Source organism: Balaenoptera borealis (assembly GCF_965194805.1).
Source record: "Balaenoptera borealis genome assembly, chromosome: 8".
Classification (NCBI taxonomy): Eukaryota; Metazoa; Chordata; class Mammalia; order Artiodactyla; family Balaenopteridae; genus Balaenoptera; species Balaenoptera borealis.
In genome coordinates this window covers 28,344,103-28,370,493 of record NC_138865.1, presented here as the reverse complement: position 1 = coordinate 28,370,493, position 26,391 = coordinate 28,344,103, and the positions used below count along the sequence as shown (strand labels likewise).

At 51.2% G+C, this 26,391-nt stretch overlaps 1 protein-coding gene across 1 annotated transcript; it reads left to right on the top strand.

The window, feature by feature from the left end:
* Positions 1-6,585: 6,585 nt before the first annotated feature.
* Positions 6,586-22,706, top strand: LOC309633812 (NUT family member 2G-like; the record flags this gene model as incomplete). The annotated part of the gene is made up of 5 exons (XM_082403058.1): positions 6,586-6,847; positions 12,403-13,117; positions 14,071-14,182; positions 21,202-21,318; positions 21,840-22,706. 5 exons carry the CDS (start codon positions 6,586-6,588, stop codon positions 22,629-22,631), a joined length of 1,998 nt encoding a protein of 665 aa, XP_082259184.1. The 3' UTR covers positions 22,632-22,706.
* Between the last annotated feature and the right edge of the window lie 3,685 nt (positions 22,707-26,391).

Sequence of the window (26,391 nt, the reverse complement as noted above, 5' to 3'; positions counted from 1 at the left end):
TTATAAAAGGTTAGTTGTTATTCTGCAAGCCTTTTTAGGTTGAGGATCTTGAATATCATCCTAGGGATTATGTCATTTTGCTTCCCGCGTCCATTCTGGGGCTTCCCCCAGTCCTACCAACATGTGTACAAGCGGATAAAGATCTAGCAGTTTGGGGACATAGGCCGTGACAGTGACTCTAAATTCTTCAAAAAATGTTGGGAGTTCCTCCCTAGGTTTAGAGAATTCTTTGACTATAGCTCTCAGTTCAGTCTTTGACCAAGGGGTAAAGGAAACCTGAGGGGGCTCACCTGCAACCTCAGCTAGTTTTACTTTAAATGGCAATTGTTAAATATACTCTTGGGAATAGAAAAGTATTTCAGACAGAAAATGAGTAAAACAAGAGTACTCAGGTGAAAAAGGAAAGGGGGGGACAGTAGGAGTTAAATCTGCAGTCACATCCGTCCTATGGTCTTTTGTTTCAGGTACCTTTTCTCTTTAATTTTTCATTAGCTTTTTGTTCTAAGTCTCTAAACGAAGCTATTTTGGAATCTTGAAACCTTCTGTAAACTTTTACATACCAATTAAAGCAGGCATCTCATTCTCCCTGTCCAATTTGGGAACCCTTGCTCTCCAGTGTTTTCCTCAAATGAACAATCTTGTCTAACTGGAACATTCCCCACAATGACCATTGTAATTCTAGATCAATATTAGTATAATTTTGCCATCTTTCTAAATATCTACAGCCTCCAGGACCGTAGTTCTCAAAAATAAAATAAGCAGGTGTGCCAGAAGCTGGCATTCTCAACTCTTTGGTGATAAAGGATCTCATTTCCTTAGCTAGCCTTTGTCAACCCAAAAGAACACACAAAAGAACTGCGCCTTAATATATCAGCAGTAACAAAGAGATGTTACTATGTCCTGGCCAAAAGAAGGCCTGGTATGCACCACCACCAATTCCCAGGGATCCCTGGACTGAGGAAAAAGATCCAACCAGCAAATCCCAAGGAATGGGGACTGCAAACTGATGCCTAACAAAATGGAGAACAATAGCCGCCACCAACAGTTCCAAGCATGGAAACTGAGGGCTGATGCCAAACAGATGGGGAAGTGCAGACTACACTGCCAGCAGTGCCCAATGTGGAATCCAGGGAACAAAATTAGGGGCTAGGCTTTACCACTCAAAAATATACTGGCAATAACCAAGAGATGTTACTGTGTCCTGGGAATTTCCATCTGAAAGGCTAGGGGTTTGGCCTCAGGGAGAATCCTCTACCAGCCAAACTGACCTGCCCTGTAAAGGAAAGCCAATTAGATTGTGAGCACAAACTCAATCAAAGAGAATGGAGCTCAAACCAAGAGGAGCTTACCAACAACCTTCAGGAATGGCAAGAAAGACAGTGAACTCATAGGAGTTGTGGGCACCACACCTGTTTCTCCTTGTCCCAAATGTTATCAGAAATTTGCTTCAGATCCCATCACTGCCACCAATATATTTATCTTTTTCCTTTTAAAAAGATAAGCATTTAATCATAAAATCATCCTGTTAGCAAGAGGAATCATAAGAGTGGATTTTAGAAAAGTGCACATACATATTTTTATACAGAACATTTCTGGAGGGATACATATTCAACTGTTAGTGGCCACCTCTGAATGCCACCAATGTATTAAAAAACAAGATTTAACTGAGTAAATTTGAAGATTTACTTTGAATTTTGAATAAATTGGCTTTATTAAACGATTCATGAATCAGGCAGCATCTCATCTGATAGAAAGGGAGATATTCCAACGGGTTACACAACATGGAAGGCTTTTTGTTTTTTGGCCACGCCACATGGCATGTGGAAATCTTAGTTCCCCGACCAGGGATCGAACCCATGCCCCGTGCATTGGAAGAGCAGAGTCTTAGCCCCTGGACCACCAGGAAAGTCCCAGAAGGCTTTTAAAGTAAAGAGGGTGGGACAAGGAAAGAAAGTCATCATCAAGGGAAAAAATGAAAGTTCACTGGAGGAAAGTGAAACTTCAGGTGACAATGGCTTCTCATTGGCTGAACTGTGGAATTTTCTATTAGCTATTTCTATTTTCTATTTCTTGTTGCTGGCCAGGAAGGAAGTCTTCCCTCCTCCAGCTGGGGTAGTAAAGTGGTTGCACTTCCTGTTTGGGGTCAGTAAATGACCTCTTCCTGTTGGGGTAATTGATGATGAGTGACACGGCATGAGAGCTCCCTCTACGGGCCTTCCAGACTCCAATTCTAGTTGAGGTTTCCTTTTGTTAACATTCACAGCATGTTTTATTGGCAGGAGGATTCACAATGAGGGAGAAAAGGCCACAAGACTCACCATAAAGAAGGCTCAGAAATTCCTGGGTGGGTCCAAGGGAGGCATAAGGTGACTGTGGGGTCAGCTGGTGGCCACAATGATCACATGGTTCCATCTGATGGGTTTGCAGCTCGATGTGGAATAGTGAATAAAAGGGTCAGTTCATCCTATCAGAGAAACATGAAACAGATAAGCTTCCCACTGCTAGAAGCATCATGAGCCTTCAGAAAAGAACAGAGAATATGTCTAAAGAGTTTGGGAACATCAGAGCCATATCTCCTCAGAATGGGACTCCCCAGGCTCTCCAGGTCTCAGTCCCCAACTCTCCCTCAGGGACAAAGCCTCCTCACCTCTGTCCTTGTCAGCTCACTGATCCCTAGAGGTCCTGCCTATCCCTGAGGACTTAGGTTTCCATGGAGACAGGTTGGTTGAGACCTAGTGATACAGTTGACCAGCCTGAAACGCAACACTTCCCACCACCCTGGGGCAGTTGGGCTCAGGGACACGTGGCTCTGGACCCCATGTGGAGGGTGTCCTTGCACGTCAGCTGTGCCCCAGAAGAGCCAGTAACGCCTGTAGCTGTCCAACTGATTCTCAGGGTATTTTCCTGGGAGAGCCCTTGGTCATCTGACCTCCTATCCAGGAAGCCCCGTGACTTTCTGACTGCTGCCTGTCACGCCAACAACACACCTGTGAAGGTTCTGCTCTGCATGGCCATCTGTCCTCCAGGCCCCCCCTTCTAGGGACCCAGATGCTAGGACCACCCAAATGCTGAAGGAGTGTCCACCTGCCTAAGGTACAGACACCCCTGTATCCATCTGCATGATTTCTACTGGGAATCAACAACATTTATGGGGATTCTTTGGCCCTAAAGAACAGACCAACCTGATAGCAGCAATGCAATGATTCACGATTACCAGGGTCAATGCACATATACAGGGGCCCATAGCCCCAGATGCCCCACTCACAATTCACATGGGTGTCCCATACGTACCCACCGATGCCCAAATATTCTTGCTTCATACATACATACATCCAAACACGCACATCAGTGGTGTGCTGGTAAGTGCTAAAAAACTCTCCGAGAAAGGTGGGAAAGACTTCACCTATGCTATCTACGTGGTATAAATATTCCCAGCATGACCAATTTCAAGCTACCCACCTGACATCACTGAACACAGAGCTGGGAAGAGATATGCACCATTGACTATCCCAGGATAGTATGAACCAGTTCCAGCACATCCCATACCTTTTCCTATGAATTTGTGCACACAATCCACTTACACCCCAAGTAGAACCCTCAACTCCCATCACAGATATATAACCAAAAGGATACCACATACACATATGTGTTTGTACATATACATATACATATATATATATATATATATATATATATCCTGAACACACACGTACATTTCTACCCTCACCCTGAATAAATACACAAACAGACTACCTCTTACTACCTAAATTTTTACAGACAAAACCTTACTCACCCTGAATATTCACATTCCACTCTCACAACTATATATACAAACACAACATGGGCCTGAAAACAAACACGTGCAACCAATATGCCATCCAGAAGTACACACTGAGTACCTAAATACACAGGCTCACCAAGTACACAACTGTCTCATGTGCAACCCAAAAAAGACCCATATGCAATCCCACAGCCCTAAAATACATATACTCCAGGATTCCTGCACACACACATAACCTACACCATCTACTCTTTCCAAACACACAAACTAAACTCTCACATCCCCCAGAATACATACCCCAGAAGCCCCAGGAACTCAAAAACACACACAGCCACAAATAACCTATTCTTATCAAATACAGCTGACCCTTGAACAGCTTGGGGGTTAGGGCGCCAACCCTCCATGCAGTGGTTCTGCATCCATGGATCGTGTAGTAGTCCTGTAGTATTTACTGGAAAAAAAATCCACTAGAAGTGGACCCGTGTGGTTCAAATGTGTGTTGTTCAAGGGTCAACTGTACATATAAGTCCACCTCACTAATACTGAGAACACACATACAAGCAACACCACTAAATTCTTCAGGCATTACATTTGGAAATAGACACATAGAGGACTCTAAGCCTCCTGATATACTCACAAATCACAAATACACACACCCACAAACTACTCATGAGTATACACCCCAAATGCTCAGACACACTCAAAACAGAAAAACACCGACAACCTCTGCAGTCTTACTAATATACATACACAATTCTCACACACCTATGGACACACACATGCAAATATTCCCAAGCCCTGAGCATACAGATCCCCTCCCAAACACTAGACATTATGCTACCTCTCCAGAATACAAGCTCCCCACCACCACCCCAACATATCAACTGTATATGTGTGGGGGGGTGTTTATATATATATATTTCTACCCTCACCCCGAATATATAGACAGACCACCTCTTACTCCTACCAAACACATGTATAAACACCCTAGCATTCTCCAAAGAAATACACTTTGAATACTCCTAACAACTCCATACCTTATGAACAAACTTTGATAATGCATGAACCTGATGATGGACACACACACAGATTAGAATACACAAGTAAGATACATGGAAGTGTCTCCAGCAAACCATTTATGAAACAACTCCCATATATCAAATTATCCCTAGCTATTAGGAGCCAGCTCACACATATGCAAGTACTAACAAATACCCGTATCACATATTTCTAATACATAGAAATGCAATTGTCCAACTTCCCTGTAGAAACATAGAACCCCACCTCTTTATCAGATACACATATACTCACTTCCCAAAATACATAAGCTTCAGAGGCTCCTACTGAAAATTACAAATGCACAGCCTCAGCAAATATTCCTCCAAGTGGCCATGCCCCTTGAATACACACACAAACTCATTTAACACATAACTCTCCACAAGTCCCAAATGCAACCACAATTACCCAGAACACTACAAATATGCAATAATATCATCCTATATGCCCTTTGTTCCAAATACACATACAGTACCACACTACTGGCATATACATAACCCCACATTCCCAACCTCTCACACACAATTAACTCTGCCATCTTGCAGAATACAGAATCATACAAACACAACATACCTACATATACAACATCCACCTGTCCCATAAAATAGTCACAGACTTGCCCTCTACACATCCAAATATACATAGACAGCTCCTGAAAATGCACACACACAAACACCCCATAACCATACAACATGCCCTGAATACACAAATGATCATCCTACATTTCCCAAATATACAAAATAAACAGACTGGACACCCAAAGTAATATACACCACTACTTTTCCTGACATTGCCCTTACGCATATGCAGATAATCCTTCCAAATCCACCATTAGACACACATAAATCCCCAAATTCATGGGTGAAAAAAACACATGTAAACATATTCCCCAAACACCTAATTACAAACACCTAACCACCAACTCCTTGAGTATGCCTGCGTCACATCTCAACACCCTCCAAGTACAACACTCACTCTTACACACTCTCACAAAAACACAGGCATGACCTCCCTTCAGACACAAACATCCACAGACAAAACCAACCCACACATTTGACTACATATCAGATTCCCACCAACCAATTAAATATGTACAGACCCCATCTATGCTTGCAAATCAATCATGATTTGACATCAGACTACAAATACATGTTTATTACCACATTCAGCAAAGTTGCTCCCATCACTGACAAAAGAATGCAGTTTGGACATAAGTGGTGATTGATGTTTTTATGATAAGAAGGAAGACACTAGTGAAACCATGGGTGTGTTCCTTCGATCTTCCCTCATTTTCCAATCACCTGAGCTACACCTTTGGAACCAGATGAGGGTTTTCAACTCGCAAGAACGTCCCTCTAGCTTTTGTACTCTTCAGAACGCGCAGCCTAGAACAGCACCTGGGCACCTGTTTAATAGCTCACACACACTATTTCCCCCCGACTGTAGGCCCCGCAATCACTGAACCCTTCATGCAGCCGGCTCCCCAGTGGTGCCAATAACCCTGGGGTAAACCCCTCAAGGGAATCGAGCTCTATGGGGGCGTGAATCCACATTGTGGGGAGTCTCCTTACACGGACAAGGGCACAAACAACCCACAGGGTGAACACCAGCGCAGAGCGGTGACACCTGAGGGGTGAAAAGTCCCCGTACCCCTTACCTCAGGGTTCCTGGAATTGACTCTCGAGGCCGCCATGACAGGCCCCGCCCCCGCCGGACGGCCGTTGGGGCCCCACCCTCCGCGCTCGCGCATGCGCTCCTCTCTTCCGGAGAAGAAGAAGAAGAACTGCCCCAACAGACGCCAGGAGCCGTGGGAGGACGGCGGTCCGCGTGCCCGAGAGCCCCGCCCCAGTGGGCGTGCGCAGGCGTGCAGGCGCGGGGCACGCGGGCATCTGGTCCTGCAGCTCTCTGCCAGAGAGGAGAGAGGTGGAGTGTCGGGCACGCTGCGGAGCGTCTCTGGCGACGCTCCTCGCCGGGAACTTTCGTGCTGGTCTCTTCTTAAAACCAGCTCTTGTGAGATGTGCACTCGTGATTTTTCTATTGCACACGTGAAACCCATGCACTTAGCTACAAAGAGTTCTGGAGAGCTCCGCTCTAAGCACAGTAGCCTCAAATTGGGGCAAGTGCTTTCATGCCCTTTGGACTGCAGTTCCTTGGTTCTTCTTTATGCCTTTCAAAAAACAGTAGGTCCTTTTTCCTAGCAAGCCTGAAGTTTCCGTTAAAGAACGATTCTAGCAAAGAATTCAGACCTGGGAAACACTCTTAAGATACTGTCTCCTGACTCCGTTCCTAGAGTTTTTCCAAACGCATTTACTCTACTAGAATATTTTTTCTCAGTGTATTTAATACATGGAGGTTTTTCAATAAATGTTGATTCACAGGTGTTTCCTTTGTACTTTTTTTTTTTTTTTAATAACTTTGAGAGAGAGTGGACAATCTGGGCCATTTTCAACACAGGAGGTAGTATGGGAAGAATTTTCCTTTCCCTCCCTCCTTTTTTGTAATATCTTGCAGACTTTCAGTTGGCATTAAAAACAACAACAACAACAAAAATAGTAGCGGGATCAATTTACTGACCTGACTTTGTAATACTTCCCAAAGAAACTTCAATCATCAGATCCTCTTTCTGGTCAATTGCAAGATTAGAGCATTTCTCACTCAACAGGATGCCCCTGAAGACCCCTCACATCTAACAGCACTAAGCGCCTCCAAGTGCACAGACTTGAAAACTCCACAAGACACAAACATGGTATCTCTTCGTTTCTTTAATGTTTCGTGATTGAGTGGAAGATGAACTGTCTTCTGAGGCTTGTGATGCATGTCCAGAGTTGTTTTTTCTCAGTAGTCAATGCCTGCGCGCAGCCTCTGTGCAGGAATAGTCAGAGATCATGATCCAAAGGACTTTTAGATACTCCCTTCTGTGACTGCTCTTCCCAAATTACATTTGGGCTAATTTGATTATCTCTGTCCCTGGGGTGTAGGATTTTGAAGTATTACAAAAGTGATTGCAGAATTGGGACTGGCTAATTTTTACACAGTGCAATTTTTGTATCAGTGGCCTTGAGAAGAGTCCTTCAAATACTGTATCAGAATTATGAGTGAGAATCTTGTAAATAATTGGTTGAATGACTGGACAAAGGGAGGAAGCAACAAGGAAGCCTGCCTTTCTCAAGTGCCTGGGTACAATATTTTGCCTCACCATCCCTCTAGTATGAAGTTATTGGTTGAAAATCATATGAGTTTTCCTTCATTGTAAAAGCTCCTGTACTGAGCGATATTTCCAAACTGTTTATTTTTTTCAGTCCCCGACAGGAGTTTCTTTAGATATAAAGTTCACCATGATGTTGCTTGAAATATTCTCACCTTATCTTCTCATCTTCTTCTGAGTCAGTTTTTCCTGACAAGGGGCAAGGAACTTCTTAAACACCAACAGGAGTCTTTTTCACACTGTGGAACAGTCCTTCGAAACCTCTGTTCCCTTCCCCAACACCCCACAATCAGTTGGAGTTCTACTGCAGCTACAGCAGTGAGAGAATCTCGTCTCGCAAGAGATTTGGTTGCCATCCTCTGAGGTTTTCAGCCTTCATCTCCCTTGACAAGTTTCCTAACAGTCCCCTCTTCTCACAACACAAACCACAAATACTCTTTCATATCATTTTGATAGTGGTTAACTGACTGACATGGATTCTCAATATGAAAATAATAATCAAACAAGTTTTGTAAAAGGAATGCTACCATGATTCCCATGCAGATGGGGCCATATGCAACGATGAGCCGAGATTGTAAAGAGCAAGTGTATGTAATGCAGACAGGAAATTAACAAACTTGTAAGCAGGGCTTGCAGGCTAGGATTTAGATGGAAGTGGGCTTGTCTGAATGGGGATTGGACACTGGTGGATAAAGTCTTGGCATTGTGTCAAGGTGCACATCCATCTCATGGGTAGTGGACTTTTAACACCTAGAAAAACCAGGGCTCTAGGATGTTTAGTCCCTTTAACATAAGGAAAGAGAAGAAGATTTTCTGCCTTCTTGTTCCTTACTTCTGTCCTTACCCCTACTAAGCCAAGATGTTCAGTGCTATATGATGGCTCTTCCAAATCCATTTCATCCAAAGAGCCTGCAGATTTTGTGTATGTTTACAGTTGTGTTTTCTGTTGGAGCCAAGGTGCACACTTGAGTCTCATCACTCCAAGTTCTCTTTCTCATGAGGATGAGTAACTGATAATAGCTTAGTATGTTCTGATTTTTTGGTAGTGTTGCCAGATAAAATACAGATTTCGAGTTAAATGTAAATTTCAGATAAACAGGGAAAGAATTTGCGTAAAACTATGTCCAAAATGTTGCATGGGACAAAGTTGTACTAAAAATGAATTCATTGTTTATGTGAAATTCAAAAGTCAAATTCAGTTAGGCATTTGTTACTTTTCTTTACTAGATCGAGCCACCCTATTCTTTCAGTGCTTTGAAATTTAAGAGACTAGAAAGTCTTGTTCTAGGAATCTAGTGCAGAAACAGAGGAGCCACGATACCCGTACAAAGACAATCATTGGAAATATCCTCAGATATATTGGAACATATATGAATTTTCATCCATAAAAAAAATGAAGGCATTTTAAAAACTGAAAACAGATTGCCTTCGTTTTTAGTTGCATGACGTATCTCTGGGAAGATTTTAGTGAAAGAGATAACACTGGTTTCCTCCGGGAAAGAGGATTGGGTTGACAGGGGAAAGAGGTGGGAGGAGGACTCGCCACTGCATATTCCATTTTGCACAATTTAATTTTGAACCATGAGACGGTGTTGCTCGCTTAAAATATTATACTAAAATCATTTAAAAGGTAAAAAACTAAATCTTTTACAACCATGGAATACTATGAGAAAGACATTTAGTGAATGTCTTGGACATGGGGGCTGCATGACGGTTTTTTGATGGACGGGGGCTTTCCAGCACAAAGGATCATTAGTAAGGCTGGTCCTGCTGGATGTTGGTTGGAGCACAAGGACCACTCCCTTAGGAGTGATGTACATACAGCAGTCAAAGACACTGGATCTGCTGAGACAATCCTAATTTCAAATACTCAGTTCCATGTGGCCATAAATACCCAAGTGTTTATCAGACTAACAGTTCTGAATTTTGTTCAGAAAGTCTAGTCTCTGTTGAAGTAAGTCAAGAGCCAGGTAGGAAGCAGAGTGTGTTGAGGGACACAAAACTAGGTTGATGGAAAAAGAAGTGAAAGGAAGGGACCGTCAAGTCCAACCTCGGTGCCGTGAATCAAAAAAACAGTCTGTAAACTGCGTAAAGAGGCACATGCCAATTGTGTTGCCACTGTGTGAGGTGGAAGGAACTTCCGGCTCTTGCCTACCTGCCAGAGTCCTCGTGGAATGTCTCCCCACCCCCACCCTACCCAGACCCACGTGCCCTCTGCCCCTCCCCCACTGCAGAATGTTTCAGCCACATTCTACTATTATGACTCAAACCTGCCCCTCCTTCACTTGGATCCTGAGCGTCTGCTGAAGCAGGTCACTCTCTGGGTCCTGGTCTTGACTTTTCTCATTGAGGCTACCAGGCAGCAGTAGTCCGTGCCCAAGCCTGCAGGATGGCTTCAGAAGGAGGTAAGCCTATAGGCTGGGGGTGTGTTCTCAGAGACCCTGCCATCCCTCACATCCTTCGGGTTCACACGTGACACTTCACGGTGGGCACACAGTTGGACTGAAGTAGAGGGAGAAGAGAGCCCTGGACACACGAGGACATTTCACCTGGGGAGACTGGGGAGCCTGAAGGAACCCGAGATTGCACTGGGGAGGAGGGGTCATTGGAGGTGGATCAAGAGGAATTGCCCTGGCTATGGAGAAAGGATGGCAGCAGGCAGGTTGATTCTTTCTAGAAGGGAGACAAGCCACTTTGAAACGTGAGTGTAAGGATGTGTGTGATGTCCTGGTGGTGACACAAGGAGGGTCATGAGGAAAGCCTAGACGTGTCTTGTGTTCCTGAGGCACCTGAAGCTTGCCTCACCATATCTTTCTAAGGGATTTGAACAGGAGCATACTGTATCTAAGGGGGCCGTGGGGAGAGATGGTCTTGGTGAGAAAACTATTCAGTGGGGCTGTGTGTGGCCACACCTGCAGTGAAGTGTCCTCTCCGAGAGCTAGGCAGGAGGTTACTCTAACTGCCGCAGCCCACACCTCGTCCACTCCTCCCAGCCCAGAGCTCACTTCTCAGTCCAGGCAACTGTTGCTTTGGATTCAACAGGGGATGGGCAACCGTGTAACTTCAGCCAAGAGAGGGCTCAGGTTCCTGAGTTGCTCTGAATTGTTCTTCCTTTTGTGGAATCGCAGTACTTCAGACCTACTTCATCTCGTCCAGTATCTCATGGTGGACCCTCAGGCTGCCTTGAGAGGAAGAGTTTGTTCATATTTCCTGTCACTCCTTCATGGACAGGGGACAGATGTGGAGTGGGGTTGTTTCGGGTGGAATGTCTGTGAAGGCTGCTTCCTCTTTTAAAGGGGGAAGGAGTGTAGCCCAGGGGCAGGAAGACGATCTTCTGTGTTATTATTAAACGTCCTATGACACCTGTTCTGGTTAATTAGGTGCACCGTGGTGTGTACCTTGTTCTCCTGAACAGGGATGTGATCCAGACAGCTTGATCGCCATGGCAACTGGCTTCTGCCTGCTTCTCAGATTGTCTTTCCGTTATTGGGAGCTGGAGGGGGAAGGACCACAGGCGGTCTGTAGTCCCATGACCAATGTAACATGACAATTCCCTGGCCCTTGTTTAATCCTCTGCAGCCATCACTGGCTGTGAAATGACAGAATCTAAGGGACACGCGCCTACTTCTCACACACCACTCCCCCCACCCCCGCCACCTAGGAACAGAACTCCTGAGTGATGACAGTGACTCTGGGCACTGGGGAGGGGGTGGCAGGACCTGGCCCATGTTACGTGTCTGCTGTGGGTTGTTCTGAGATGCAGGTGCATTCTGGGCCAGTGTTATGGGTTTGTATCAGGATTCCATTAGAGAGATATTTTCCAGCATTTTGTTTTGTTTTGTGAGGCTAGGAAAGAAAGAGGGGATTTCTACTGAGCATCAGGAAAAGGAGGACTGAGGAGGAGGTGGGGCCCTAATATTTTACACAATACCTGTCCACAAAGGGCTTTTGGGTGCCTAGAACTTACCTTGGAGAAGGTCCCTACCTGCTAGTACGCCGGCTGAGGGGCATTTCTCACAGAGCGGATGTCCACACAGTTCCAGAACTTGGGAGACAGCCTGTGAGGCTTAGGTGCCAGGGGGTGCCTTAGGGAGGCTCTCCAAGTCAGTGCTTGCTGAGGCGATTTCTTCTCGGCAGACAGGGGTCAGGGACCTTGGTGGATGGGCGCGGGGTCACCAGTGGAATAATTCTCCACTGGAGGTCAGGGCATGAAAATCACTTGAAGACATTTGCACGCTGCACAGTTTCCCTTGTCCAAGTGTCCCTCACCTGTGGAGATGTACACTCTGATGCCACAGAAAGCCTCAGTCCCACTTGCCCATTCTCCTCCTCCATTCACTCCTTTCCTTTGCCTCCACAGCATGGCCAGTGCTGGGAACGGATGTGACCATGAACCCCGGTGCCTCCTTGTCTACTTTCACGGCAGTGCCCTTCCCTCCACCCATTCCTGGCGCCCAGCACCGGCCACCCTGGCAGCAGCACCTGCCACGTCCCATCACCCCAGCATTCCCTCCTGGCAGCAGCCTGCTGCTGCCAGCTTTCCCCAGGACGCCTATGGTGGCTAATGGTGGCCGTGGCCCCAGTGCCCCTGGGGCTTGCAACCTCACTGTCCAAGTCAGGTCACAAGGGAGGACAGTGGAGGCCCCCCAGACTCAGACCTTTGTCGTTACTCAGGCCCCCCTCAACTGGAGCGCTCCAGGGGCCCTCAGCAGGAGTGCTGCATGTCCTGCCCCCGTATTCATAGCAACCCCTGTGATGGGGACCGTTGTGACTGCTCCAGCTGTTGGAGTTAGTCAGGCTGGCAAGGGAGGCTGGACCCCAGGCTTTCCTCCTCAAGCTCCACCACCAGCTGCCCAGCTGGCCCCTATCATTCGCCCAGTGAACTCTGGGCCATGGCCACATGGCACTTCCAGGGAGGGCCGCCTGGCCACCAACCAGTCCAACGCCTCGCACGATGGCTCCTCTAACACCCAGAGAGAGTACAGTAACTTCCTACGTTGGCAGCACATCAAGCCCCTGGCCCGGAGACACTTTCACCTGAGTCCTGATGCAGAAGCTTTTTCCTGCTTTCTCATGTGAGTGAACGCTCAGGGGGTCCTGGGCTTATGGGAGCTTTTAGATAAAGAGGAACTGGGGATGGACTCGCACGTTAGCTTTCTAGGGATACTGGAAGGAAGGTGTGAGGGCGATGTCCATGCTATGAGAGGGCACATTGTCGGTCACATGGGTGGGCCTGCCAGTCCGTGACATCAGGACTGAAATGTGCCCTATCTCAACTGGCCCCACCACCCTGTGAGTCTGGCCAGCTTGCTCTTCCATGATTCTCATGGTAATATGGACTGAAGACTTGCAGTCAGAGAGGGTCGTGGTGTAAGGTGAGGAGCCAAGGAGTGGATGCCGCACTCTCCTGTGGTGCCGTGTCCTTCATACAGGACTTGAGCGTACATGGCCAGGGGAGGTCACTTCAGAGGAGGGGGAGGAGCGCGGGGCCCAGGAGGGCGCTTTATGCATGCCTCCACTTCGTTGTGGAGAATTCCACGAGGAACAGGGTGATGGTAGAGCTCTCCTAAGGGCGTGGGCTCTCTCCCACTAGACTTGTGAGCCTGGCAGGCATTTCCATCCTAAACCTCCGGTCCCTCGTAAAAAGGGGACAATTACACTTCACTCAGAGGACTGTGCAGAAGACGCCTTGGGCTAATCTATGAAGTGTTAGCAGATTGCTTGGCACATGCCATGCCTCATTGATGATGGTGACTTTTATTATGAAAATGCAGCCTTGAGGAAGAAAAGAGCTCCCCAAGGCACAATGTCCCAGCTCTAGCCTGGGAGTGGATGGTCATCCTTGAGTGAGTGTGAGGCGGTGACAGCAGTGGCCGGGAAGGCTTGTCTTTGCCCTCCCAGACGCCCGCCTCTCACCCTCCTGTTGCTCAGTCATTCTGGGTTGAGTGATGTGTGGTCCACATGGGCGGGTGGGGTCAGGCAGGTGGGGGCTGGGCTGGGCCCGGAGACTGACCCCGAGGGCTTACAGCCCAGTGCTTCGATCCCTGGCCCGCCTGAATCCCTACATGCCGCTGGAGGAGGGACTGTGGAGGGCCGTGCAGGAATGGCGGCGCTTGAGCAACCTTGACCGGATGATCTACTACGAGAGGGCGGAAAAGTGAGTCAGCGTCCTGGGCCCAGGGGCTGCGTGGAGGGTGAGGCGAGTGGGTGAGGGCAGGGTCTGGCCGTGGGGGTGCTCATCAGAGAGGACAGAGGAGAAGGGCTGTCACCCAGCACAGGGTCCCCGCAGCCCAGGGGCCCTACTGTCCCCCAGAAACCCCTCCCTCACCTGGAGAGTTTGAGACTTCTGTCCTTCCTCCACCAGGAGCTCTGCCCTCCCCTGATTTTGACCTACCCTTGCCTTGACATGAAGGTCTCAGGACAGGGCAGGGTGAAGCTGTGAGTCCAGTAGGGGTCCAACTCCGGCCATATGGGCTGGGCCGGGGAAAGAGCTCCACCCGCCAGCCTGCTGCTTCCTTAGTGGTGGGTGGCTGGCGGCCACTAACATAGATTTGGGACCACCTCTCCTCATGAAAAGTGCCCTGTGTGGGTACCCTGGCATCCCTGAAGAGGCTGGGGAAGCCAGCTGTCGTCGGCCCAAGGGTCTCCGGCCCTTCCAGTGTTTGCTCCATGGTAATCCCCTTGGTTTAAGAAACAAAAGCAAACAAACGAGCGCCTCTCAGAGGAAGGGAAGGCCTCTCCTCTAAGCTCAGCATCCACATCGTCCAGCCTCTCCTGCGCCCTGTCTCCAGGTCTATGTTCCAGGAGTCTCAGTCCTAGCCCAGGGTCCTGGATTCGGACAAGGACCCCTGTGGGGAACACATGCCTGTTGCAGCCTCTGGCTGTCAGCCCTTCATGTGGTTCTGGATGGGGATGGGGGGCATGAGGAGGGTGCCCCCTGGGTCAGCCATGTGTCCCGTTGACCTGGTTCAATTCAGCGACCTGGGTCTATGCTGTTGAATGCCCTCCAGTGCTGGTGAGGCAGGAAGGGTCCCAGATCTTGTTATCACTTCCAGGAGCAGCTCTCTGCTGTGGACAGCACCTCACAGGGCCTTGACGGCGCCAAGGCACATCCTCTCCCAGTGCCTCATTCTTGGCTGCCTTTGTTGGGCTCCAGAACCCAGGCCTTTTTCTCAGGGTGGCCTGTGCCTCCGTCACCCCCCAGGTTCATGGAATTTGCGGCCGAGGAGGAGACGCACATTCAGCATTTGCAGTGGATGCAGTGCGCGCAGGACCTGCCTCCTCCAGCCCCACCGAAGCTGGATCCTCGGGGGCCCCCAGCCCCGAAAGTGCGCCTTCAGCCAGGCACCCAGCTTCCCACTGGAGCTGAAGGCACAGGTAACAGGGCCTAGGCTTGGCCACCGTCCCCATGTGGATCCTTTTCCTTCAAGACAGGGGCATTGGTCTTTCAACCAAAACAGCCACCGAGGCGGGGGGTGGGGGGGTGGGGTCTCAGCTGCCCTTTGTCACTACGGGGTATTGACTTGGTCAGTTTTGTAACTCCTCTCACACCTCCCTGTCAAAGGACCCCACACTAAGTCTGCCTAAGAAGTGGGCTTGATGGGGAGACCCCTAGAAAATTGGAGGTTCCCCACTTCCTTACTTGTGACTCTCTTAGATGACCCCCTAACCTCCCCTCTCCAACTGTGCATGAGGCTTCAGATGGTCCTGACCCCTCCCACACCCACATCAACGTCCCCCAAACAATGCCCTCACCAACGTGCGCTCGGTGGTCAGGAGGTGGACCGGGAGTCCCTCACCTTCCTTCCCTTCCTCCTGCTCTGCCGCAGCCTGTGCTCCCAGGATGTCCGGCCCCAGGGCCCAGCCCTCGCACCCGAAGCCACACAGATCCCAGTGGCCCCCGGAGCCCAAGGCGCCCAAGGAGATTCCCCCTGAGACTGTGAGGGAGTATGTGGACAGGATGGAGGCGCTGGTGGGGCCCGTCCACTCAGCCACAGGCAAGTCACCTGCAGAATGTGGAAAGGACGGAAATGAGCTGAAGCAGGAAGAGGACGACACCTACTTGGACCCGTGTCTCTTGAGCTACACTGACGAGCTGCGTTCCCGGGAACACTCTGTCACCAAGGTAGGCTGGGCCTGGAGCCTGGGGTCTACAAGATGCCAGGGCATGGAACTCTCAGCACCCAAGATCTGGGTTCTGCTCAGGCCGATGGGACTTAAGCTCAGCTCCTTGTTCCTGAGCCTGGTGTTAGGGGAGGTTTACGGAGATGTATGTGTGTATATGTTTGTGTCTGTGTGTATGCCTTTGTGTGTCTGTGTATGTGCATCTGTATATGTGCTCTTTTGTGTGTGACTGTGTATGTGCATGTTTGTGTGTGTGTGTGTGTGTGTGTGTGTGTGTGTGTGCTGACCATCCCCGCCTTGTGGAGGAGAGTGGGGGTGGGTCTCTGCTTTGCACTTTCCCTCCTGGTCTTCTTGTGTCACAGGCCACTCCTGGCCAAGGATGCTCACAGCCTCTTCTTTCTGTCCGAGGTGGAGGCAGCCATTCATCCTCGATTCCCGGCAGAATTGTTTTCCCCGGACCCACAGCTGGATGTCTTGGCCCTTGCTGAGGAGCTGAAGCAGGAGGAAGGACTCACCCCTGAAGAAGTGAGCCAGGGGAGGGAGAGGGACACTTAGGGAGCCAGGGGACCCCAGGGGAGGGGGGACCCCAGGTGATCCAGGGGACAGGGGAAACCAGGTGGCCCAGGGGAGCCAGAGGAGGGAGGGATCGCAGGTAGAACAGGGGAGACAAGGGACACCCAGGAAGACCAGGGCACGGAGGGACCCCAGTGAGCAGGGGAGAGGTAGGGCCCCAGAACAGGAGGCCCACATGGCTCTGTCCGTCCCTTCCCTGCCTCGGAGGCCTGGCATGGGGAAGGGCCCTCTCTGGGGTGGGTGCAGCGCAGGGTGATAGGAAGGAGAGGATGGGGAGCCGGGAGCGGAGGGAAGGACACACAGCTGGGAATAAGGTGCAGGAGGATGGCAGGAATGCCACCGTGTCTGTATTTGGAGTCTAGTCCTGGGGTCACCCGTCCCCTCCTCCCCCCCAGGGCCATTGTCCCACTGCCCAGTGCTCCTCCTCTCACACGTGCGCGTGGAGCCGTCACTGTCCTCCTCCCTCCTACCAGCTGGTGCAGAAACGACTCCTGGCCTTGAAAGAGGACAAGGGTGGGCCGGCAGCCGCGAGCCACAGTGCACCCGGAATGGGCTCAAGTCCATCTGAGTCCCACGCCGGCCAAGGTGCCCAGAGGCACGACCAAGACCGCCATCGAGGGGTCAGTGATGAAGCCTGCCCACCAGAGATTGATGTTGAGGCTCTTCATAGGCCCATCCGAACAGACACTGGCCCGTTCGTGCTCAGAGTCTTTGTTCCCTCTCGAGGACGTCAGGCTGGCAAGGGAGGCTGGACCCCAGGCTTTCATCCTCAAGCTCCACCACCAGCTGCCCAGCTGGCCCCTATCATTCGCCCAGTGAACTCTGGGCCATGGCCACATGGCACTTCCAGGGAGGGCCACCTGGCCACCAACCAGTCCAACGCCTCGCACGATGGCTCCTCTAATCCCCAGAGAGAGTACAGTAACTTCCGACGTTGGCAGCACATCAAGCCCCTGGCCCGGAGACACTTTCACCTGAGTCCTGATGCAGAAGCTTTTTCCTGCTTTCTCATGTGAGTGAACGCTCAGGGGGTCCTGAGCTTATGGGAGCTTTTAGATAAAGAGGAACTGGGGATGGACTCGCACGTTAGCTTTCTAGGGATACTGGAAGGAAGGTGTGAGGGCGATGTCCATGCTATGAGAAGGCACATTGTCGGTCACAAGGGTGGGCCTGCCAGTCCGTGACATCAGGACTGAAATGTGCCCTATCTCAACTGGCCCCACCACCCTGTGAGTCTGGCCAGCTTGCTCTTCCATGATTCTCATGGTAATATGGACTGAAGACTTGCAGTCAGAGAGGGTCGTGGTGTAAGGTGAGGAGCCAAGGAGTAGATGCCGCACTCTCCTGTGGTGCCGTGTCCTTCATACAGGACTTGAGCGTACATGGCCAGGGGAGGTCACTTCAGAGGAGGGGGAGGAGCGCAGGGCCCAGGAGGGCGCTTTATGCATGCCTCCACTTCGTTGTGGAGAATTCCACGAGGAACAGGGTGATGGTAGAGCTCTCCTAAGGGCGTGGGCTCTCTCCCACTAGACTTGTGAGCCTGGCAGGCATTTCCATCCTAAACCTCCGGTCCCTCGTAAAAAGGGGACAATTACACTTCACTCAGAGGACTGTGCAGAAGACGCCTTGGGCTAATCTATGAAGTGTTAGCAGATTGCTTGGCACATGCCATGCCTCATTGATGATAGTGATTTTTATTATGAAAATGTAGCCTTGAGGAGGAAAAGAGCTCCCCAAGGCACAATGTCCCAGCTCTAGCCTGGGAGTGGATGGTCATCCTTGAGTGAGTGTGAGGCGGTGACAGCAGTGGCCGGGAAGGCTTGTCTTTGCCCTCCCAGACACCCGCCTCTCACCCTCCTGTTGCTCAGTCATTCTGGGTTGAGTGAAGTGTGGTCCACATGGGCGGGTGGGGTCAGGCAGGTGCGGGCTGGGCTGGGCCCGGAGACTGACCCCGAGGGCTTACAGCCCAGTGCTTCGATCCGTGGCCCGCCTGAATCCCTACATGCCGCTGGAGGAGGGACTGTGGAGGGCCGTGCAGGAATGGCGGCGCTTGAGCAACCTTGACCGGATGATCTACTACGAGAGGGCGGAAAAGTGAGTCAGCGTCCTGGGCCCAGGGGCTGCGTGGAGGGTGAGGCGAGTGGGTGAGGGCAGGGTCTGGCCGTGGGGGTGCTCATCAGAGAGGACAGAGGAGAAGGGCTGTCACCCAGCACAGGGTCCCCGCAGCCCAGGAGCCCTACTGTCCCCCAGAAACCCCTCCCTCACCTTGAGAGTTTGAGACTTCTGTCCTTCCTCCACCAGGAGCTCTGCCCTCCCCTGATTTTGACCTACCCTTGCCTTGACATGAAGGTCTCAGGACGGGGCAGGGTGAAGCTGTGTGTCCAGTAGGGGTCCAACTCCGGCCATATGGGCTGGGCCGGGGAAAGAGCTCCACCCGCCAGCCTGCTGCTTCCTTAGTGGTGGGTGGCTGGCGGCCACTAACATAGATTTGGGACCACCTCTCCTCATGAAAAGTGCCCTGTGTGGGTACCCTGGCATCCCTGAAGAGGCTGGGGAAGCCAGCTGTCGTCGGCCCAAGGGTCTCCGGCCCTTCCAGTGTTTGCTCCATGGTAATCCCCTTGGTTTAAGAAAAAAAGCAAACAAACGAGCGCCTCTCAGAGGAAGGGAAGGCCTCTCCTCTAAGCTCAGCATCCACATCGTCCAGCCTCTCCTGCGCCCTGTCTCCAGGTCTATGTTCCAGGAGGCTCAGTCCTAGCCCAGGGTCCTGGATTCGGGCAAGGACCCCTGTGGGGAACACATGCCTGTTGCAGCCTCTGGCTGTCAGCCCTTCATGTGGTTCTGGATGGGGATGGGGGGCATGAGGAGGGTGCCCCCTGGGTCAGCCATGTGTCCCGTTGACCTGGTTCAATTCAGCGACCTGGGTCTATGCTGTTGAATGCCCTCCAGTGCTGGTGAGGCAGGAAGGGTCCCAGATCTTGTTATCACTTCCAGGAGCAGCTCTCTGCTGTGGACAGCACCTCACAGGGCCTTGACGGCGCCAAGGCACATCCTCTCCCAGTGCCTCATTCTTGGCTGCCTTTGTTGGGCTCCAGAACCCAGGCCTTTTTCTCAGGGTGGCCTGTGCCTCCGTCACCCCCCAGGTTCATGGAATTTGCGGCCGAGGAGGAGACGCACATTCAGCATTTGCAGTGGATGCAGTGCGCGCAGGACCTGCCTCCTCCAGCCCCACCGAAGCTGGATCCTCGGGGGCCCCCAGCCCCGAAAGTGCGCCTTCAGCCAGGCACCCAGCTTCCCACTGGAGCTGAAGGCACAGGTAACAGGGCCTAGGCTTGGCCACCGTCCCCATGTGGATCCTTTTCCTTCAAGACAGGGGCATTGGTCTTTCAACCAAAACAGCCACCGAGGCGGGGGGTGGGGGGGTGGGGTCTCAGCTGCCCTTTGTCACTACGGGGTATTGACTTGGTCAGTTTTGTAACTCCTCTCACACCTCCCTGTCAAAGGACCCCACACTAAGTCTGCCTAAGAAGTGGGCTTGATGGGGAGACCCCTAGAAAATTGGAGGTTCCCCACTTCCTTACTTGTGACTCTCTTAGATGACCCCCTAACCTCCCCTCTCCAACTGTGCATGAGGCTTCAGATGGTCCTGACCCCTCCCACACCCACATCAACGTCCCCCAAACAATGCCCTCACCAACGTGCGCTCGGTGGTCAGGAGGTGGACCGGGAGTCCCTCACCTTCCTTCCCTTCCTCCTGCTCTGCCGCAGCCTGTGCTCCCAGGATGTCCGGCCCCAGGGCCCAGCCCTCGCACCCGAAGCCACACAGATCCCAGTGGCCCCCGGAGCCCAAGGCGCCCAAGGAGATTCCCCCTGAGACTGTGAGGGAGTATGTGGACAGGATGGAGGCGCTGGTGGGGCCCGTCCACTCAGCCACAGGCAAGTCACCTGCAGAATGTGGAAAGGACGGAAATGAGCTGAAGCAGGAAGAGGACGACACCTACTTGGACCCGTGTCTCTTGAGCTACACTGACGAGCTGCGTTCCCGGGAACACTCTGTCACCAAGGTAGGCTGGGCCTGGAGCCTGGGGTCTACAAGATGCCAGGGCATGGAACTCTCAGCACCCAAGATCTGGGTTCTGCTCAGGCCGATGGGACTTAAGCTCAGCTCCTTGTTCCTGAGCCTGGTGTTAGGGGAGGTTTACGGAGATGTATGTGTGTATATGTTTGTGTCTGTGTGTATGCCTTTGTGTGTCTGTGTATGTGCATCTGTATATGTGCTCTTTTGTGTGTGACTGTGTATGTGCATGTTTGTGTGTGTGTGTGTGTGTGTGTGTGTGTGCTGACCATCCCCGCCTTGTGGAGGAGAGTGGGGGTGGGTCTCTGCTTTGCACTTTCCCTCCTGGTCTTCTTGTGTCACAGGCCACTCCTGGCCAAGGATGCTCACAGCCTCTTCTTTCTGTCCGAGGTGGAGGCAGCCATTCATCCTCGATTCCCGGCAGAATTGTTTTCCCCGGACCCACAGCTGGATGTCTTGGCCCTTGCTGAGGAGCTGAAGCAGGAGGAAGGACTCACCCCTGAAGAAGTGAGCCAGGGGAGGGAGAGGGACACTTAGGGAGCCAGGGGACCCCAGGGGAGGGGGGACCCCAGGTGATCCAGGGGACAGGGGAAACCAGGTGGCCCAGGGGAGCCAGAGGAGGGAGGGATCGCAGGTAGAACAGGGGAGACAAGGGACACCCAGGAAGACCAGGGCACGGAGGGACCCCAGTGAGCAGGGGAGAGGTAGGGCCCCAGAACAGGAGGCCCACATGGCTCTGTCCGTCCCTTCCCTGCCTCGGAGGCCTGGCATGGGGAAGGGCCCTCTCTGGGGTGGGTGCAGCGCAGGGTGATAGGAAGGAGAGGATGGGGAGCCGGGAGCGGAGGGAAGGACACACAGCTGGGAATAAGGTGCAGGAGGATGGCAGGAATGCCACCGTGTCTGTATTTGGAGTCTAGTCCTGGGGTCACCCGTCCCCTCCTCCCCCCCAGGGCCATTGTCCCACTGCCCAGTGCTCCTCCTCTCACACGTGCGCGTGGAGCCGTCACTGTCCTCCTCCCTCCTACCAGCTGGTGCAGAAACAACTCCTGGCCTTGAAAGAGGAGGAAGGTGGGCCGGCAGCCGCGAGCCACAGTGCACCCGGAATGGGCTCAAGTCCATCTGAGTCCCACGCCGGCCAAGGTGCCCAGAGGCACGACCAAGACCGCCATCGAGGGGTCAGTGATGAAGCCTGCCCACCAGAGATTGATTTTGAGGCTCTTCATAGGCCCATCCGAGCAGACACTGGCCCGTTCGGGCCCAAAGTCTTTGTTCCCTCTCGAGGACGTCAGGAGGTCTCTCCATTCCGGGCCGGACGGCCCTCCCCTCCCCAGGGTCAAAGGCGCACTGGCCCTCTACTGGGACCCAGGGCTGCGTCTGTTCTCAGAGAGGCTTCTCCTGTTCCGGAGGCCCGAGGCCCCAGGGACGCGTCCAGTGAGAACGAGGAGGCGCTCCCCAGCCTGGCCTCCCTCTTGGCCTCTCCGCAGAGCCTGCCGCCTTGCGGGCTGTCCCAGACTCCTGCCCCTGCCTCAGGCCTGGCCTCCCCTGGAGGTTGGGGGGCCCAGAGTGCTCCCCAGGCCCCCTCCCCTCAGAGAAGAGGCCCCAGCCCAGCTCCACCAGCTGCTCCCAAGTCGAGGAAGCGGGCTCTGTGTGGGCGCCCAGCCGCTGCTGAGAAGCTGCCCATCCCCGGGGCTGGCCACGGGGTCTCTGCGAGGCCAGCCTTGGCTCTGGGGCTGGCTCGCCCCTCACAGCCGAGAAAGAGAAAGCGTGACCCGTTTGTCACAGGGAAGAGGAGGAAGAAGAGGAAGCACTGCAGCCAGTAGGGAACAGCCGGGCCGGCCCTCCAGGGCGAGCCCCCCAGGGCGGCCCCCAGGGGAGCCTAGGGGCTCCTCCTCACCCCAGAGCTGATCCTGGGATTGTGGGGGGTTAGGGAGGTGGGGGAGGTGGGTGTGGGCAGGACCTTTGGAGTGATGTATGAAAATTGTGAATAAAGATAGTTTTGGTGGGAAATGCTCTCAGGCCACTGTCATCTTCTTCGTGTGGAGCTGCTCCACAGAGAGCGATCCTGAGAGGAAGGAAGGGTGAGGGAGGTCACAGGAGCTATGGATCTACAGGTGGCCAAACCTTTCCTCCACATAGACAAGGACTCCTCAGGCTGCCCCTGGGAACACATAGCTCTCACTTTCCCCAGGGACCCCCTCACCATCCGCTTCTCTAAAGCCTGCTTGGCTAGGGGCCTTCTGGGGCATCTGTAGCATCTTCTGCATCCCTGAACCGTCTGGGGAGGGAGAGCTGCTTTTGTGCCTCTCAGCCCTCTGGACACTAACCAGTTTCTAGGACGGAGCCTGGAGACGGCCCTTGTCTTTATGGAGCTGCTCTCTGCTTCCCTGAAGTGGCCAGGCGATGGCGCTGGGGTGACCCTCCGCTCATCCAGGGTTTCCTGTGTGGGTGGCCTGACCAGACAGGAAAAGTCTTGGCCATGGGGACAGGACTGTCTGCCTCGTCATAGCGGGAGCGTTCTCTAGTCCCACTGGGATTATTGCAATGTGGAGAGTGGTTGAGGCAGCTACCTCTTAATCCCATTGAGGATGCAACGAGGGGAATGGGCGCGGGGAAATTCATGGGGCACCTGTTACAGGTGTGTCTAAGGGAAACGACAGTTGGGCCCCTTTGTGGAACTTGTGGGATTTCTGTGCAGCAGCATCTCTTTCAACTGAGGGAGGAGGACCCATCTGGCTGTGGCTGTGGGGACTGGCCTTAGGGGCCTAGGGGTGTGCAAAGACACCCCAGAACTACTGTCCCTTCCCTTTCCACCCATGGCTGGACATGTGTGTGTATTGGTATCAACACTGATTTGTATTCCCATAGAAAACAGTTCCTCCTGACAAACTATGACCGTGTTTCACAAGAACAGCTTGCTCACAGGGGCAGCAGGGGTGGGGGAGAGGTGTCTGCGGCCCCAGATCTGGGTGGGAGCTGGGATCCATGCTGAGGAGTGTGGAGGCCTCAGTCACCGTCCTGCGGTTGCCGGCAGAGACTTCGAATCATCAGAGCAGGGGAAATGACCCGCTCATAAGGGTGAGACGAGCAAACAATGAGGGGCAGGGAGCAGACCCCTGCTGTCTCCCTGAACTGCCCCCCCTCGCAGCCTGCTTAGCCCCCGTCATGGCCTGTGCTGGCCCACCTCTGAAGCCCCTTCCTCCTAATGCACTCAGATGCTCTGATCCTTTGTGGACCCGCCCTGGGCCTCACCCCCCCCTTCCCTGCTGGCCAAAGCCTCTTCTCCCGGTTCTGAGTTCTGACTCCTTCCCCAGGACCCAGGCGGGGGTTGGGACAGCAGAGACTCCCTAATTCTCCCTCCTCCTCCCTGAGATCTTGACAATCACCTTTGTATGTTTCTATGATTTTAACTACTGTAGATACTTCATGTGAGTGGCTATGATATGTCCTTTGATGAGTGGCTTATTTCACTTAGCATAATGTCTTAGAGGTTTATCCATGTTGTAGCATGAGACATGGTTTCCTTTTATTTCAAGGAAGGAAATATTTCCTTGTGTTTTTAGACCCGCATTATCCCTTCATCTGTTGATGGACATTTGGGTTTCTTCACGTCTTGGGTATTTTGGATAATGCTACGAAGAATGTGGGTGTGCAAATATCTCTTTGAGATCCTGCTTTGAATTCTTTCGGATACATACCCAGAAGTGGGACTGCTGGATCACATGGTAGTTATAGTTTTAATTTTTTGAGGAAACTTCATATTGTTTTCCGTAAGGGTTGTCCCATTTTACACCTCTCACCAACAATGAGAAAGATAGCCACCATCAAGAAGTTGGTATATATCCATCTTATAAAAATGTTTATGCTTTTAGCAGAGCTGTAGATAATCAAAATTATGTATAATAACAATATTTTTGGTTATATATGGTGTCATGTAAATCATATTGCCTTTGGCTTCTTCTTTCAACATTCTTACTTTAAGAAAAATGGATATATTAGATGTTCTTTAATTTTTTAATTATTTATAATTTTGCATTGTATGCATACATTAAAAATAATTTATCAGTTCCCTTGTTGGTGAACTTTTATAAATTATAATGTGACAGGGTAATCAGTTCCAGAGGAAAAGTTTTTCCTTTCAGAACTTTGAGTATTTATTCCATCGAATATGGCTTTTGTTACTGTTTTTTTCAAATTATGCCATCAATACACCCTTTCATGGTGGGTGATCAGTTTCCTTGCTAATTGTTTTTTGGAAGACTGTCTGTTGTCTTTTGTGTTCTCCAGTTTCTTGACGTGTGATTAGTTTCAGGTTAAAAAAATGTATCCTCCATGTGATCTATTTTGCTTCATTCACTGATAATACACATTCTTCATCTCATCTAGAACATAATATTATCTTTTTCATATGTTACTTCTACTCATTCTCTCCTGTCTCTACTTCTAGAACCCTGGATATATGTATATTAGACCATCTTATATATTCTCTGTGTCTTCATCAGCTTGGACGGCTATAACAAAATGCCATAGACCTGGTGGCTTGAAAAACAGATGGTAATTTCTTAACAGTTCTGAAGGTTGGAAGTCCAAGATCAAGGTGCCATATTCAGGTCCTGGTGAGAGCTCTCTTCCTCCTTTTCAGATGGTTGTCTTCTTACCGCGTCCTCACGTGGCAGAGAGAAAGAGGGATCTCTCTTGTGTCTTTTCTTTTAAGGGCACTAAACCCATTATGAAAGCTCCATTCCCATGCCCTAATTACCTCCCAAAGGCCCTATCCCCAAATACATTGAAGGGTAGGGCTTCAACATAAGAATTGGTGGGGGGGATATACGTCCATAGCATTCTGCCCCTGGTACCCAAAATTCGTGTCCTTATTGTATGCAAAATACATTCATTCTATCCCAACAGCCTCAAAAGCCTTAACTCATTCCAACATCAACTGTAAAATTTAAAGTCCAAAGTCTGATCTAAACACCATCTAAATCACATATGGGTGAGACTGGAGGTACTATTCATCCTGAGGCAAAGTTCCTCTGTAGCTGTAAATCTGTGACCCAAACAAGTTAAGTGTTTCCAAATACGATGTTGGGACTGGCATAGAATAGACAGCCCTACTCCAAAAGGAAGAAACAGGAAAGAAGGAAGGGGTGACAGTTTCCAAGCTAGTCCAAAGCCTAGCAAGGCCAATCCCATTAGATCTTAAGGAACGAGAATAACCCTCTTTAGTTTGATGCTTTGCCCTCCAGGCCCGCTGGGGTGGCAACATCATCCCCACAGCTCGGTGGGGCAGCCCCACTCCTTCAGCTTGGTGGGGTGCCACCCACACTGCAGCTCTCTGTAGGGCCTCCACCTACACCATGACTCTCTGTGAGGGCGACAATCTCACACTTTGAAACTGAGGCCCCCTGGGCCTGTGGTGGGATTGACAGACCCGATGACCTCGGAATCACCTTTGGGGTCCTTCTTCCCTTTTCGTCAAGAGGAGTACACATTCACAGCCAAATGGCTCTAGTCTCCCATTCTGTAGAATCCAGGAATTCTGACAGCCTTCCTCATTCTGCCTGGCTTTCTCTGTCCCCTTTA